General features: G+C 43.6%; 1 protein-coding gene across 1 annotated transcript; it reads right to left on the bottom strand.

Moving 5' to 3' along the window:
* Positions 1 to 6,443: 6,443 nt before the first annotated feature.
* LOC109768256 (uncharacterized) lies at positions 6,444 to 7,485 on the bottom strand. Its single transcript, XM_020326997.4, has one exon. The coding sequence runs from the start codon at positions 7,111 to 7,113 to the stop codon at positions 6,724 to 6,726; it is 390 nt and encodes a 129-aa protein (XP_020182586.1). The 5' UTR covers positions 7,114 to 7,485; the 3' UTR covers positions 6,444 to 6,723.
* Between the last annotated feature and the right edge of the window lie 9,862 nt (positions 7,486 to 17,347).

Raw genomic sequence — 17,347 nt, 5'->3', positions numbered from 1 at the left:
GAAGAAGCCATCTAGCTAATAACTATGGACCCGAAGGTCTGAGGTAAACTACTCACACATCATCGGAGAGGCTATGGTGTTGATGTAGAAGCCCTCCGTGATCGATGCCCCCTCCGGCGGAGCTCCGGAAAAGGCCCCAAGATGGGATCTCACGGGTACAGAAGGTTGCGGGGGTGGAATTAGGTTTTTGGCTCCGTATCTGGTAGTTTGGGGGTACGTAGGTATATATAGGAGGAAGAAGTACGTCGGTGGACCAACATGGGGCCCACGAGGGTGGAGGGCGCGCCCAAGGGGGTAGGCGTGCCCCCTACTCGTGCCCTCCTGGTTGATGTCTTGACGTAGGGTCCAAGTCCTCTGGATCACGTTCGTTCCGAAAATCACGTTCCTGAAGGTTTCATTCCGTTTGGACTCCGTTTGATATTCCTTTTCTGCGAAATTCTGAAATAGGCAAAAAACAGCAATTCTGGGCTGGGCCTCCGGTTAATAGGTTAGTCCCAAAAATAATATAAAAGTGTATAATAAAGCCCATTAATGTCCAAAACAGAATATAATATAGCATGGAACAATAAAAAATTATAGATACGTTGGAGACGTATCAAACATCCCTGTTTTTCCGAGGACGTCATTCATGATGATTTGGGCAAGTTCACGCTGGATGTGATAGAACTCAGCTCGGAGTCGATGATCCGGGATATTTTCTAGTTTCTTTGCCCATTGCAAAGTATCGGCATCGCCGGATCTAGGTGACATGCAAAGGTTCTGGCAATCCCGTCTGTACTCTAGCATGTGATGGAGGACATAGAATCCATCACTGAGAGTACCTCTCGGTTGCTGGATGCAGCAGAAGTCGGTCTTATGGCCGAAGCAGGGTGCGCGGTTCCTTGTCTTCTTGAGCGTGATCTCTGCACCCCGTTGGCCGTAGCTTAAGATAGCACTGTCGAGAACATACTTGATGTGGGTGTAATCCTTTTTCTTCATGTTCTTCAACGAGTCCAAGTAAAGAGCGTGGAAGAATCGGGGGTAAAGGATGATGAGGATGGAGCGCCCGTCGCTGCCCAAAATAAGCACACCTCAAATTAGCCTCCACGCGTGCAAATGAATGATTGAAATCGAAGGAAGGATATCCGCGAATGGCTTACATGGGATGATAAGGTAGGAGAATCGTCTCCTTGTCCTTATTGCCGACCATGAAATCGGCGATGTAGTTCCTCGCGTATTCACGGTGCTCTTGGCAGACTGCTAAGAAGCCCTCATGCATAAAGTACGGGTCAGCGACACATATATAAGGTATTTGCTCAATCCTGATGATGTAGTTCATGTACAAGGCAAAAGGCGGACAAATGTAAAATCCAGCTTTGTCAAGTGAAACATGTCGAAGATGTAATCGAATCGAAGGAAGAACTTTTCCGCGGGGAATGTATCGATGTACAACATTTGTCGCGGCACGTTAACCATGTAGAGCGGTTATCCTGGATTTTTCGAGGCGATAAGGCTTTTCTCTCTCCGCAGCACATCGTCATGAAGTCTCCTTAGATCACCGTCTATGGCCTTAGGTAGGATCGGATCACCAGGGATATGGTATTTCGCCGCACCTTTGAAAGGTATATAGTCTTCAACCCGAGGCTGCGGAGGCGGCTGGCTCATAAAAGCAGCTTTGCCGCCATTTCGGCCTTTCTTCGGTCTCTTCCTATGCTTCTTTGCTACCGGAAGTGAGCCTATCATACGTTCATCCTCCGGCAATTCAGGCACCAACTCATCACGCTGAAACCCTGAGTCATACTGCTGAGCCATCAATCCTCGTCCTCATAGGAGCCGGTATTGAGATACTGTAGAGGGTCATCATCGTCGTCCATGTCATCATGCATTGCTTCTTCGACGGCGGCGACGGCGGCTCTATAAGTATCTATTGGAAACCATGCCTGTGGTGCCACACGCCCGTGACCCTAGAGACTTCACACCTGTGCATCCATAACTGAGCCTATCTAACCAAGTATTCGCATCGATGCCTCTCCTACCAATCTCTCGTGCCTCTAGGAACTTCACACCTTTTGTACATTAAGAGGGTTGATACCCGTGCCTCCAGAAGCCACACAAACGTGCCTGTAGTGACTTCACCTCCATACCTGTACAGACTTCACTTCCGTGCCTCCGTTTACTCAATTCACGTGCCTCACATGAAACCCACAGTGACTCTACGTGCTCCGCATGCGTGATCGCCCCGTGCAACTTTGGTGCTCCACACACGTTCCTCTCAATACAGCCGTATGCTGCCGGAGGCCACCAACCTATACCTGTGCCTCCTGCCTATAGAGGCTTCACTCACGTGACTCTGGTGCGCACACACCCGTGCCTCGCGTAACACGCACCGTGACTCTACAAGCTATTCACGCGTGATCGCCCGTGCCTCTTTGCTGCTACACAGACGTTCCTGTCTCTAAAACCCATGTGAGAGGAAACATAGAAAAAACAAAGGCACACACGTGCCTCTAATCTATGTATAAATATGCCTTCAATTAACTAACATCCGTCCAAAAAAACATCTAAAAAATAGATGCACTGCCATACCTCTTCTACAAAAAAAGTACAAAAATGAACAGTTAGGTTCATATCGTTTCATATATCTAAATAACATTACACTGTAGTATAGATTTTTAAACAAAATCCATTATGTTCAAAGCCTATAACTAACACCACTACGGCAGAAGATTGAAGATAACAACAAGCCTTCCATCACGCTCTTTGAAAGTTATGAGCACCAAGTTGTTTACTTCAATAGACGATGCCTGGAGAAAATCACTAATCCTTCCTTTTTGAACACCATTCTATTACCCAAGCCAATGAAGTAGGAGCAAGGAGTGCTCACATATATATCACCATCACGAGATTCCAAAGTAACTTCAAGAGTTAAAACGCCAGTCCTGGGAAATGTCACAAACTCCTTCAAACTACTCACAACAATACCAGGAATAACCTGACAAAAACATCAAGCTATTAGAAATAGAACAAAAATTAAAAACTATAAATAGAAGAAATAATATAAATAAATAAATAAACATAAGCAAAGAAAAACAGTGGAAAATAAATCTGGCCATATGATGACCATTAACATTCATGGAATTAATCTTGTGAACAAAAGGACAACAGAGTATGTACTCGTCATCAAAGAGTTGATGTGTCATGAAATACATCTGCTGATAATTGAGATCAACACCACGGCTGTAAAAACAACTACCAACAAGTTGCTTCTCGGAATCACTCAAACCATCAAAAGCTACAAAGTAAAATTACAAAGGTTCAAGGGAACAGAAAAATCATGTCAAATTAAACAAGCTAAAAACTTCCTTAAAAATAAACCTTACCAACAGACGGTAAAGGGGACAACGCATCTCCACAACCAAGAAAATCAACACCAATCCACGTTGCATAATGCTCAAGCCTAACGGTCATTATATCACGAGGACGAACACCATAATCACTGACCACTCACTCCCAGGAAGGACCATGGAATTTGCTGCTCACCCGACCATGACTAAACAGAACACCATACAAATAACCCTCATTGCAGTGAAGACCAAGATCAGTATCTTTGTCACCCCTCTTTATGGCTAAAACCCTACACTCCTCGATGTAACGAGCAAGATGAGCTCTAAAACTGCACGAAACATTCCGCACAACGAATCAAAACAAGGATCATAATCAAAATCAAAACAACATGAGCAGCACCAAAAAAAATAAGCGTGTGTGCCAAAAATTAAACAATTATAAAATGATATTCTTACAACATGCCTCGAACAACGTCAATCCAGAACCACACTGAACACATCTACAGAAGAATCAACAGAAGAACACGGGCCACCCGGCATATGGCGAAAAGGACAAGCCATACCTGCAAAGAACACAATGATTATTAAGAACTAATTCCATAAACCGAGTTGAAACTTGACATCTGATAGTGTTGGAAGCCCCCACCCGTAACTACCGCATAAATCTCCATATCCCGGAAATATAATGGGAACAAAAAGGGAAACCAAAAGGAAACAAGGAACCCACGAATGCAACCGGTAGGAAACGACGATCGTGTGAACGGGGAAGCACCGTCCACGCTAAAGAAGGACCGCCGTAAGCAGGTGACAAGCGCGGCGGGCTGCGACGACGGCAACGAAAGAACAGTCCACGACGACGGTTCGACCACACCAGAGAGAAACAGATCAAAAGTGTATTATAAAACACTAAAAGTACAATGACTAAAGTGAAAAAAGGAAAAACCAGAAAGGAAAACCGAAAACCGGAAATCACGGAAGTGCCCGTCAGCGCGACAAATGTCGCACGCGGAGCACCCCGAAAAAGTCTCACTGTCGCGCGCGGAGCGCTCCCCGACTAATCTTTACGGGGAGCGCTCCTCAACTAATGATTTCGAGGAAAAGCTGGATAGAAACTCGTCAGCCAAGCCCACTAAAATCCTCCTTCTTTAGTGCTGGGCCTCACAACTATATGGGCTTTCACAGTTCAGATAGGAAATTCGAGGATGCATCTCCTCTTCTTTTTGGAAAACATTTCAATAAGCCGGATAACATAGCGACGTGTAAGCCGTGTTATCTGTACAACACATGCCCTTTGTGGGCCATCCCACCGCTTTGGCCTCCAGCCTTATCTCTTCTCACACGATCTCTCTCCTCCACTCATTCTCGTCTTTTTCCTCCCGTAGCTCTCTTCTATTGCACGAGAGGGGAGAGGGCACCTATGGCGACGCCGAAGCACCAGCTGCCGTTGCTGCAAACCGTGGAGCGGCGACGATGATCACCGCCCGCTGCATCCCGCCCAAAATAGGGGGGGGGGGCTGTTGCTGCGAGGGAGAGGGGGCGCCACCACGAGTTGTGTGCTTCCTTGCCATGGGCGACCACCATTGTTGCTCACGGGGAAGGGGCGACGCTGGCCACCAGCACACCACTGCCACTGGTGTTGCAACGCAGCATGAAGACCGGAGACGGGCGTCGCTCACCGCCGGTGCTGCAATGCAGCATACAAGAGGAGGTTGGGCTGCTCGCGCACCGGTGTTGCAAGGGGTTATGATGGGATGCAATGGAGCTCCGCTGGGGCTGCAATGAAGCGCCGCCGGCGCTGCAATGGAGCTTCGTCGGGGTGTCGCTGGTGCTGCATCGAAGCTATTGTCGTGCCATCGGGGCTGCAATGGAGCTTCGCCGGTGCTGCACGCCGAATGGGGCGCTTCGTCAGGTCACCAGTGTGGTGATGCAGAGGCTGTCGGTGCTGCAATGAAGCCCTCGTCGCCGGCCATGGGATGGTTCTCCTACTCTCCAGCAGCGCTGGCGCGTCGACCCCATCCCCGGTGCTGCTCGCCGGCGACAAAGCTATGATGCGTGACCCACGGATGGAAGCAATGACTAAGGAGGAATCAAGCGGCTCTAATCCATCCTAATTCAGCAAATAGGACGGCTGGCTAGGCGGCTTAAAGTTGGATAAAATCAGCCGCGTGATTTGTAGTAGCCGCCCTTCTTTTTTCAACTCAATTCTCAACGATGGATTGACTGACTCGACTCATGAGACTCTACCCATAAAAAAAAAAGGAGTGACCCATGAGATCCGTTCGTGATCTCACTTGAGAATAGACAAATCAAAATCAAACCGGAGCTTCAGTGCATGATTGTTGATCGGCCAAACGATGGAATCATGCAGTTCGTGAGACGACGACGCAGCGGACTACCGGCCAGTTGGTCGGCTCGACACCCGCGCGAGAGGCCGGCCGGGTATATTCTCATTTTCGTTATCTGTCATGTCATCTGACGAGTGATGAGCCAGCACAAGCAACTCGTGCAAACATAATGTAGTAGGAGTACATTCTAGGCTGCAGTGCCGTCGTCGTCTTCTTCCATATTCAATCCGGTTATTCTCGCGCCTCAAGCCGCCAGCAGTGGTTCAAACTTCACGACGTGACGTGAGCCCCTCCATTAGACTTTCATTCTGCCACTTCAATGTTTTTTTTCTTTTGTGAAACGGAGGCAAAAGTTTTGCCCCTTTCATTATACAGTGTAAAAAAAGACGAGAGCCGCCTGGTTAATTTATGAAAAACTGGGCGGCGAAAAAGTTGTAATCGCAAAAGAAGAAGAAGAAGAACAGGAGGAGGAGGAGTTGTAGTATAGTCTGGTTTTCCATGGATTTGTCCTTAACTGGACGAGCTGTCATACAGTTCTTGAAGAATTGCAGCCTGTTGTCCCCTCGGGAGAGAAAACAAAATACTAGTAGTAGTTGCTATATCTGGCATCAAAGTGCATCATAGGCATGCAGCAACGGTTGCTCGATAATTCGATCAAGTTAATGGCAAACCTTTCTTGTGAAGAAGAGATCAAGTAATTAATAAGAACTTTGGTCGATACAATATGTGCAGTGTGAGCTACGTATGACGAATTTCTGAAAAAAAACATGCATAGTTGAACAACACTCGAAGGGAAAGAAGTTTGATTCTTTCTTTCCTCGCTTAATTTATCATCATCTGCTGTCCTCTGATTCAGAAATTAAGTAGCAGCAGGAGTAACATGCTAGCTAATTTAAACAACAGAATTTATACGTACGTACACGTACAGATCAAGGAGATAGCACGTCGCTCGATCCCAAGCAGCTGAGTCAAACACGCGACGAGTACCACTACACACGGACGGCGTGCTCGATCTCCCGCTCCATCAGATCCTCGCGCGGCGCGGGGGGCGTACGTCAGTAGCGGTTGCCGGCGGTGACGGCGGGCGCGAAGGCGGTGCCGAAGGAGCAGTCAGCGCCGGCGTAGTTTGATTGCATCGTGCTGATGGCGGCCGCGCCCTCGAGGAGGTCCTCCAGCGCCCGGGCGTAGAAGGCGCGCAGCCGGCGCAGCGCCCGCCGGTAGGCCGCCGCCACCCACCGCATCCGCAGCCGCCTGACGGCCCCGAAGAAGCCCCCGCGGCCGCCGCCCAGCCGCGCCACCGCCATCTTCTTCCTCCTGCTCTTCCCGCGCTCCCCCTGCGCCGCCGCCGCCCCGGGCAGCAGCGGCGGCCCCGCCGCCAGCGCCCGGCGCCGCGGCATCCTGAACCGCACCGCGCCGCCTCGCCGCTGCAGGTCTCCTCCTCCCATCGCTCTCGCTCTCGCTTGCTTTGCTTTGCCTTGCTTGCCTTGGAAAGGAAGGAGGTTAAGGCCAGAGCGAGCGAGCTGCCGCGCCTTTGCTTCGGAATGGCAAAAGAGATGCGTTTGTTAGCCAACTTAAGCCCGTGATTCGCGCTGATGCAGCGGGGTACTGCTCGTACTTGTTTTATAGGAGTATTATTATCAGCTGATGATAGGACGATAGTGTTAAGCACGCAGCACATTGTTTAAGCACATAGAGTAGCAGCAAGAGGGTAGGAGGCAAGACGAAGGGGAGGTTACGGGAAAGCGGGACGGCGATGGGTCTTGGAAACGGTGACGTGCTCCACACCCACGCACATGTACTACATCAGGATTAGCTAGGGCGCCTGCATGGGTCTCGTCTCCATGGATAGCATAGCTAGCTGCCAACGTGCTTAAGCAAGTGGGATCGATCCCTAATGTGTTAGGAGATCAACCAACCCAAGGGCATCTCCAACCACTACTCCCACGCACGCATCTCGTTCTCTCGTAAATTAAACCTCCGGTATAATGCATAGCACTAGTAGCTCGGTTAAGCCTGGCAAGACGGACCGTGAGAGGTTGTACTTGTACTGTTGTACAGTAGTGGTGAACGAAGATAGTGGAAGTATGTCGATCAATCAGTCAAACGCGAGCAGAGGAGTCCAGATGCTTCAGTGAATTTAAGCAGCCCGCGCTGCCTGCGTGCGGAAGAGGGAACTGTATACCAAGAGGAGGAATATAGCCGTCCGCAGTTCGATCGCGACCCTCTTGCTTGCACGGGCGCTCATCAATTCCAGCCACTCCCAGCTGAACTGACACTGACGCGCACGAAAAAACCCCGCAATATTTGTAATTTGTGTGAACAGCTGCAAGGTGTGCGCAAATCTTTCACCGGCCGTTCCGTTGTCGCCACACACCACACGCAGCCGCGCGCTACCGGCCGGAGGGATTGAGCCGACCTGAACGGGACCATACACGGTCACAGACTCGCGCGCTGTCCATTTGGAGGGAAGAGGGATGGTATTCTATTGTCCTACTCTCGCGTCCAAACGAGCCCGACCGAGAGGGAAAACCCTGGACATATCCATCAGCCGATAGCCCCCTAGGGTGTGTGATACAGCCATAATAATCTTCTTAGGTTGCCACCCATGTAACTTACGGGAGCCACCTGGAGCCAGCGTAATTCACCGGCCGCAGTGATATTTGTCCTGCTCAAGTTCTGGGTCAGTTGGGAGCAGTGCTTGGAGCTAACTTGAGAAGCACGGGAAGATAAGTAGTAGGAGTACTACAGTACTATATATCTTTATGGATGTGTGTGCATACGTGAGAGCTTACCTCAGCCTAGGGTAAGCATTTGGTATTATAATGTGCAGCATCAGAAAGGAACACATGGTCTGCAGATTGTTGGTGTACAGCATCGATGTGCCGCTTCATTTGTACATTATTATACTACTCTCTTAAAAAACTCAACGGCGTACAATTGCTCATGGAACACAAATCATGATGTGATACCATGAGATTTCCAGAGGATTTGGATTGAAATCCCAAATTATTCGTCGAGGTCAACGAGGGCAAATACTATTGGACGCATGTACCATTTCGCACAAACGAGCGAGGCGAGCACTCGGGATGGCCGGCCCGTTTAATTAGTTTTACACGGTAAAGTTTCTCCAAGATTTTCTATTGGTTTTTGGAACCATTTCACATTTAAAAAGTTATTTAGAAATTTCAAAAAATGTTTGCGCTTTTAAAAATGTTCCTATTCTATTAAGGATTGCTTCTTTTATAAATGTTTGAATTTTAGAAAACAAATTCTGAATACATGAATGTGTTAAAAAATTGCTCCCGGATATTTTTAAAAAATTGGATTTAAAAAAATGCCCGTGCTTATTTCTTTCATTTTTTCTAAAAAAATCATGTTTTTAATAATATTCAGAAGTTTTGAAAAATCTTCACAAAAGGTTTCAAAATGTTAGTTTTATAATGTTCACTTTGTTTCAAAAAAAAATTCACAGAACATTTTAAATTTTTCTCTAATTTTCAAACAATGTTCACTTTTCAAAAAACTATTTTCCCTCATATTTTCTGAAAAACTAAATATAAAAGCCGACTTAAAAACCACAAGAAACAAAAACCAAAGTGTGCGGCTCGCTGCATCACCTCAGAAATGGGTCGGCCCATATACATTTGGCCGCCCATTTGACGCAATAAACATCAAATAGGGGCTCCCCCCAAGGAGACGAGGTTATAAATTTCCTTTTTGAGCGTTAGGTCATGTAATGAGTAGAAGATAGGCTTCCAAGCCCACACATATTGGAACTCGTCAATCGAGAAGTACACTATCCTCATTATGCATATGAGGACCAGTTCATTTCCTATTTAGCGTTTATAGCATTGTTTACCTATTGTTTTTGCACCATGGCGCACCCCCCCCCCCCCCCCCGGCGGCCCTCTGTGTTTTCCGTGCTCACGCTCCGAGTCACTTGGGAGGCTTGGAGCTAACTTGAGAAATGAACACATGGTTTGGTCTGCAGATTGTTGATGTACAGATCGATGCGCTGCTTCATTTGTACGTTATTATACTCTCTTAAAGACCCCGCAAAAATTTATACTCTCTTAAATAACTCAGCGGTGTACAATTGTTCATGGAACAAAAATCATGAGCTGATACCAAGAGGTTTCTAGGTCATTTGCTTTGAAATCCAAAATTATTCATGTGAGGTCAACGAGGGCAAATACTACTTGACACAGGTACCATTTCGCACAAACGAGTGAGCCGAGCACTTAATTAGCTTACACGGTAAAGTTTCTGTAAGATTTTCTATTGGTTTTAGGAACCCTTTTTTCCCTTTGCAGTTTTTTGTCTTTCCACATTTTCAAAAATTATTCAGACATTTCAAAAATTGTTTGAATTTTTTTACAAAATATTCCCTTTTTTAAGCGATAGGGATTTTTTAAATAAATTTTTGATTTAAAAAATCAAATGTGATGAAAAATGATTGTGTTTAAATAATCTTCCTGATTTTTAAAATGTTTGAGTTTTCAAAAAGTGTTCATTTTTTAAATTTTAAAAACGCTCATGTTTTTAAAAAAATGTTGAAAAGTTCTAAAAATCACAGAAGGTTTCAAAATGTTCTCTTTGTTTCAAAAAATATTCAAAAAATATTTTATAAAATGTTCTCTATTTTTTTTTAAAAAACGTTCACTATTCAATAGTTTTCTTGGACTCGAGATGTTGGCATGGTCCTTGTGGAGTGAGCTGGAATTGGTTAACGAGCTTCCAACTTATTGACCGACTTTGACTTCTGCTGACTAGCCATGTGACAAGTGGGACCCCCGATAGGATTGTTTATGTTTCATTGACAAATTGGCTAGCCAATATTTGGTAATAAACCAATCTTACTCTTAACCATCTTTAGGCAAGCCATAGACCAAGAAATGGGACCATCCCAGGCCGAGAGGAGAAAAGTATCAACTACAAATTTTGTTGGTAACGCCGATACTAGTATCCATTACATAAAAAAAATCAAAAAGTATTATTAAATATGCTGAAAAAGTGTTTAAATAGATGAAAAATATTATTAAATTTGCAAAATAAAAAATAATTTGCATGGGAAGTCCACATCATGAGCATTAAACTGTACCAGGTAGAAACAAACCAATATGACATGTGATGGTTAGTTTAGTTAGGCTACTAGTATCTCTCTTGTAGACATTATGTATGTATATTAATTATATTGCCCATATTTAATTCCATGCACACCATTTATTTGAGAAACTAGAAAAAAAAATCTTGTGCACACCATGAAACCAAGTGTGTTGTAGGGTGGCATATGAAATGATCAAATCATGTGTAAGCAAAAAATATAATATGTTGCATTTTTATGTCCATTAGGGATTACTATAAGCATTGATATTTCAATACCAAGTATAGTGGGTACACATACTGTGAACTTAAGACACATTTGCCAATGGTTCTGTTTGCATACTAGAAGATTTTATGAACTGCATACATAATCATACACTAGAAACTGCTATTACAATATTTATTAGGTTATATGCATTGGAGGAATCTACCATGCCACTTAAGGATATTAAAATATGCACGAACACAACCACATACACTATATTATCTGTAAAATTGTGAAAATTAATTTGATAACTTTTTTTGCAGCATATAGTTAAAATATATACTTGTTAAGATTGTAGTATGTTAAAATAGGTCATAAGAGGTACAAAAGTTTAGTATAAAATATACTTATTTTAATTCACACCATGAATAAAATTTTGTTTAAACCAAACCTGAATTTTGTTAACCATTGGATAAAGTTACTTCCTATATCAACCACATGGGGTCAAAGTTATTATTTAGCTGAAATGACATTAATGCTTTTTTTATGTGCAGATGTTTCGTGTTAGGAATTAAATTGGAAAAAACACAATGTATCGTCACAAATGTAACAACCATATATATCTTTTAATTTTTATTTAATAGATAATTTTGCATTTCATGTAATCAATGATATAATTAACTTTCTAACAAATACGTGACATTTTAGAATATACATAATGGTAGATTTATTTTTCAAGGTTTCCAACTATTTTAAACAATTGCTTCAATTTAAATCCAATATTTAAGTTTTATGAATCTTTTTAAATTCAAACTTGTCCAAATGATCCACAACTTGGCACAATGACTTCTCGTCACATTCCTAGCCTCCAAAAAAAAATTCTCACAGTTTTGAACTCTTTGATCTTGCACCTCTAGTTCAAATCCATTTGAATCAAGTTCAAATGAATTTGAACTCAAACTATTCCAAAATTGATGGAATCAATTCGTGGGCATAAATACAAATCATACAGTCCATATAAATTATTTGACCAAGTTTTTATCTCTGGCTATTTGTTTTTCTTCCTCTTTTCTTTTCCCAAGTCTAAAACAGACTAAGGAAAAGCCTTACATGTTTCTAATTAAGCACACTTAACTAGCCGACCAGCCCACGCGAACATCCACCAACCCCTATGAAGAGGCGTTCTCTTCCTCCTCAGGCAAAGAGCGCGTCAACGTCATGGGCGTCGACGGCCAACAACTCCACACTATCAACTCCTCCTTATATAAAGCCGCCCACCGCACTCTAGGATCCCCCCTCTCTCTTCCCTCCCGCCCTGCCGCCAAGTAAGCCCACACCAACGTCGTGAGCGTCGACGTCCAACAGCTCCACGCCATCGACTGCGGTATCAAACCGATTTGATGGATTGCACCACTCCAAAATACCAGCAAAATCAATGTTGACGCTACCCTATTGCAGTTGTGGCCGCGGTATGCAGGGACCACATCGGAAATTACATTGAAGCTTCAGCGATCACCCTTGAGGGAGTTTCTGACCCCACAACACTAGAGGCCTTTGCAGTCCGAGATGCGCTGGCCCTAGCTGATGACCTCTATGAAAGGAGAATTTATGTTGCTTCAGATTGCAAGATTGTCATTGATGATATTAAGCAGAAGAGTGCGAAAGTTTATGGCGCGATTATCTGAGAAATTTTAGATCATTCTAGTCTTTTTACTAGTTGCTCTTTTAGTCATGAATTTAGAAGCTCGAATACCGATGCTCACAATTTAGCAAATCATGCTCTCTCACTGGGGTTGGCCGCCATGTTTGGTTAGCACCCCTGGCGATCTTACTTTCGTCCCTGTAAACATTGCCACGAGATTGTCTAATAAAAACTACTTGGGATCTGTTCAAAAGGGAAACTGTTTGACACCCTTAGTTAACCCTCCTTTTACTACCTCGCAAAAAAAACCTTCCTTTACTACCTGATTGCTGGTTCGGGTAAAATAAAACGAACAGACGCAGAGACTGTAGCATGACCTGGTCCTGTTTTTTCTTGAAACAGAGACAAAATCTTTGTCTCATCTCATTAATAAAGAAGACAGTTTCACAAAGTTCTTACTTCTTAGTGAGATATATCACCCCTCAAAAGATGAAAAATAAGAACCTACTCTCACGGCATGAATGAACTCAAATGCTTCCCGTACGGTGATCCAATCCTTGGCCTCATTCTTAGTGCGAGCGATGAGCGGGTTTGCGCCATTACATCCGAGAGGCTTCAGCCTCTCTTGATGAACACCCCCCGCACCATCCACCGGCACAGATGGAGATCGATGGACCAGCATCTGCTGGGAGGCAGGGAAAAGTATATGGACACCGTATGGGATGCCATGGTCAAAGACTGCTCAGAGGAAGCTTGCCAAAGTTGAGGCACAAGCATCTCGATTCTGCTGGTATTACTGAAACTTTCGCCATCATGAATCAATCGAGTTTGTTTCCACACGAAATGTGGCAACTCGATAGCATAGCATTCTTGGATTGGATGGAGTACAACAAGAACATGAGCATTGTCACTTGTTTGGATGGAATATAAAAGGAAGGCCAAATGCAATTCTAGTGTTGAGCCAGCCACCCTTACAGTTACAGACAGTGTCCTACTAACTCATACCAGGATCATCACAAATAATTTATCTGAAAAAGATAGTCACCTCACGGTTGCAGCTGAGTTTGTCAACTTGACTTCAGTCCTGCCAATTGGTTGCAAACACCTGCATGCAACCATACTCCTGCTTACAACCTCGTTTGCATTTTTCCAGTAGAGTAGAGACTGCATTCAATAATACCCTTTGAACATTTTGTGACAAGAAAACGGAAACATATCGGTGTGCACATTTCTCAAACTATAGTTAGGTATACTGAAGAAAAAGAACTCGGATACAGCAACATCATATCACACTAGCTTCCTTCCTTTCTACCAGGTCGGTGGCCTGGATGCACGGTTATATGGTCGTGGATCATACGTGCCTCATTGTATATACCATCTCACAGAGATGCCAGCTACTGGTGGTCTCTCCCTCGTCTGCATTCGATAAACAGGACACACTGCTCTTGCTACATCATTTTTTTCTCGGCAAGGCATTGTGTTGAGTTCCATGTACCATGACCCGAACCCTCTCAACAACCACAAAACGGGTACTGCACTCCCTATGTTTTTGAGTTTTTCAGCAACCAGAACACCTCACACACCTTGTCCTGACAAAATAATGTACTGTAATAACTATCCAAACAGCATACAAGGCTACAATCACTAGACATATGTTCAAAGGATTATCCATGTACTTTGCTATTTGGTCCGCTTCAGCATCCGTATGCTCAGTCACATCTTTCCTGCATTTTTGGATCGAAGAGCAGGATTGTGTTCTATCAGCTAGCATTACTGTATCAGCTGCTCTTGAAGCCATCACAACCAAATACTACCAAACGTACGTAGGTGAGCAGGTGAAGCATACCTAATGCCAGTTTCGAGGAAGATAAATAGATGAATTGACAAATACCTACATTAGGAAGCACAAGAAGACCCAGAGAACTTGTTCATTTGTATTTTCATTTTGCAAAATAGAGAACTTGTCCATTGCAATGGTGCATCTAGCCTGATCACAGTGATACATTGCCGTGCCGGTCCATCTTGAATAACCACACAAAATAGAGAGAGAAAATATATAAATCCAATCCGTACTTGCAATTTTACGACAAAGGAAAAAACATTAATCTAACAAACTGCCCTCACGTGTTCTTTTGCCATTGCAGTATATTTAAGGACATCAAAAGTTCAATCTCAATTGAAATCTCAACATACAGCCCAGCTCATTTAGGTTGCAAAAGTTACACCAAGTAGAGAGAAAAGTTTTTGTTTAGCTGCTGTCATGGTTCATCGATTACATGCCAAATTAAACAGGCAGCCACACTCTAGGGAAAGCAAGAGCTGGTATGATTCTTACATGGCTTACTGAAGTTGTGTCTATGGTCGACATAGCGTACAAGATACTCGTCAAGGTTGTAGGGTCTGGCAGCTGGAGCAAAACCCTGTGTTACATTGTAGACGAACTGGTGCTTGGGTTCAGCCCTCCTGCAGTTCTTCTTGTAATTACGCTAACTAAATTGTTCATGTTTAATTCCATGCACACCACTTATTTAAGAAAATAGGAAATAAAATTCTTGTGTAGATAATGAAACCAAGCGCATTGTAGGGCAGCATATCAAATGATCAAATCTTGTGTATGCGGGGAATAGAATATGTTGCATTTTTTCCCCACCAGTGATTATTAAGCATTGATATTTCAATACCAAGTATAGTGGGGCAGACCTATTGTGAACTTATTAGTGGACCCAACTAGTAAGACACATTTGCCAATGGCTCAATTTGTACGCTAGAAGTTATTATGAACTCCATACGTAATCATACACTAGAAACCGCTATTAAAATATTTACTAGGTTGTATGCCTCGGAAGTATCTACCAGGGTACTGAAGGATATTAAAATATAAACGAACACAACCACATACAATATATTATCTATATAATTGTTAAAATATTAATTTGATAACATTTTTTTGCAGCATACAGTTCGAATATAACACAATGCAAAATTTCTAATAATATGTATTAGAATTCTATAATAAAAACACTATAAGTAACTAACAAAAATTGTGTGGTTAAATATGCTAGGTAAATAATAAATATACTTGTTAAGACTATAACACATTAAAAATAGGTCATAAGAAGTAGAAAAGTTTAATATAAAATGTATTTATTTCAGTTCACACAGTAAATAAAATTTTGTTCAAACCGAACCTCAATTTGCTTAAATTTTTGATCAACTTACTTCTTATATCAACCACGTGGAGCCAAAATAATCAGCTATGTGGAAATGGGACTAATATATTTTAATTTGTTCATGTTTCAAATTAGAATTGACTTGAGAAACTAAATGTAACATCCCGATTTTAATAACCCTATATACGCACTATTTTAAACAATTGCTTCAATTCCAATCATATATTCAAGTGTTATGAATCTCTTCAAATTCTAACTTTCCCAAATGATCCACAACTTTTCACATGACCTTTTTGAGAGAAAGATTTTCTACAAATGATCTCCAAAATATATGTGCTAGTAGGGATTTCCACTGGCATCACAATTCTGCTAGAGTAAAATCTGGGGGCTTATTGTTGGGAGTGAATTATACTTATGTAGATGTTATTTATCAGGAAGATGAGGATTATTATATAAAGTGATTGTTTAGGATGTGATTGTTTTTGGGGATTTGGTGTTGGTTCATCACTACTAGGGAAAACCTTATACACAGCATCTTAGCAGTAGCGCTGGACAAAATCATGCGCTACTGCTACTTAGTAGCAGCGCGCGTAAATAAACCGCGCTACTGCTATAACTTTAGCAATAGCGCGTACTAGCAAAAAGCGCTGCTGCTATGTTTGAACTGGGCGCACATGGCTAGCCCAACTTAGCAGTAGCGCGTATCCTCGCCCAGCGCTACTGATATTCTCCTTAGCTGTCGCGCTTTTCCCGTACACGCGCTACTACTAACCCTACCTTATCCTCCCCACGCGGCCGACCCTCTCTCACTCACTCTCCCTCTCAGTCACTCTCGCCCGCGCCGATACCCGTCGTCCGCCGCCGCCGTCGTCGTCGTCCGTCCTCCACCGAGGTACTCCCTCCCCCTCCCACCGCGCCGTCCTCCCTCCTCCTCCCACCGCGCCCTCCTCCCTCCGCCTCTGGCCGCCCCCTCCTCCCTCCTCCACCGGCAGCCCTCCTCCCACCGCCCCTCCCTCCTCCTCCTTCGGCCGGCCCCTCCCCCTCCTCCGGTCGCCCCTCCTCCCTCCTCCGCCGGCAGCCCTCCTCCCACCGCCCCTCCCTCCTCCTCCTCCGTCCGGCCCCTCCCCTCCTCCTCCGGACGCCCCCTCCCCCTCCTTTCTCCTCCCTCCCTCCCTTGTCTCTGTTCTTGCAAATTGTAGGTAATTTAAATGTAGATTTTAGAATGTAGACATTGTAGAATGTAGGTTTTTTAATAGAATATTTTTTTGACTATTTTAGGTGTTTTGAATAAAATAGAAGTAAGAAAATTTAGGGTAGAACTAGGGTAGTAGAATTTTTAGCAAGTGCTTAATAAAATAGTTTATTTAGTAAGTGATTAATATAACTAGTTTATTTATATTAAGTGATTAATAGAACTAGTTTATTTAGTAAGTGCTTAATAGAACTAGTTTATTTATAGTAAGTGCTTAATAGAACTAGTTTATTTAGTAAGTGTTTCAAATAATTAGTAAGTAAATTAACTAAACTAGTTGAACTAGTTTAGTTTTAGTTGAACTAGT

This window comes from Aegilops tauschii, chromosome 6 (assembly GCF_002575655.3).
Source record: "Aegilops tauschii subsp. strangulata cultivar AL8/78 chromosome 6, Aet v6.0, whole genome shotgun sequence".
NCBI classification, from domain to species: Eukaryota; Viridiplantae; Streptophyta; class Magnoliopsida; order Poales; family Poaceae; genus Aegilops; species Aegilops tauschii.
This window is presented reverse-complemented; position numbering and strand designations above follow the sequence as displayed.

Coding starts and splice junctions, on each gene's coding strand:
- LOC109768256 (XM_020326997.4), bottom strand. CDS start 7,113: ATGGGAGGAGGAGACCTGCAGCGGCGAGGCGGCGCGGTGCGGTTCAGG.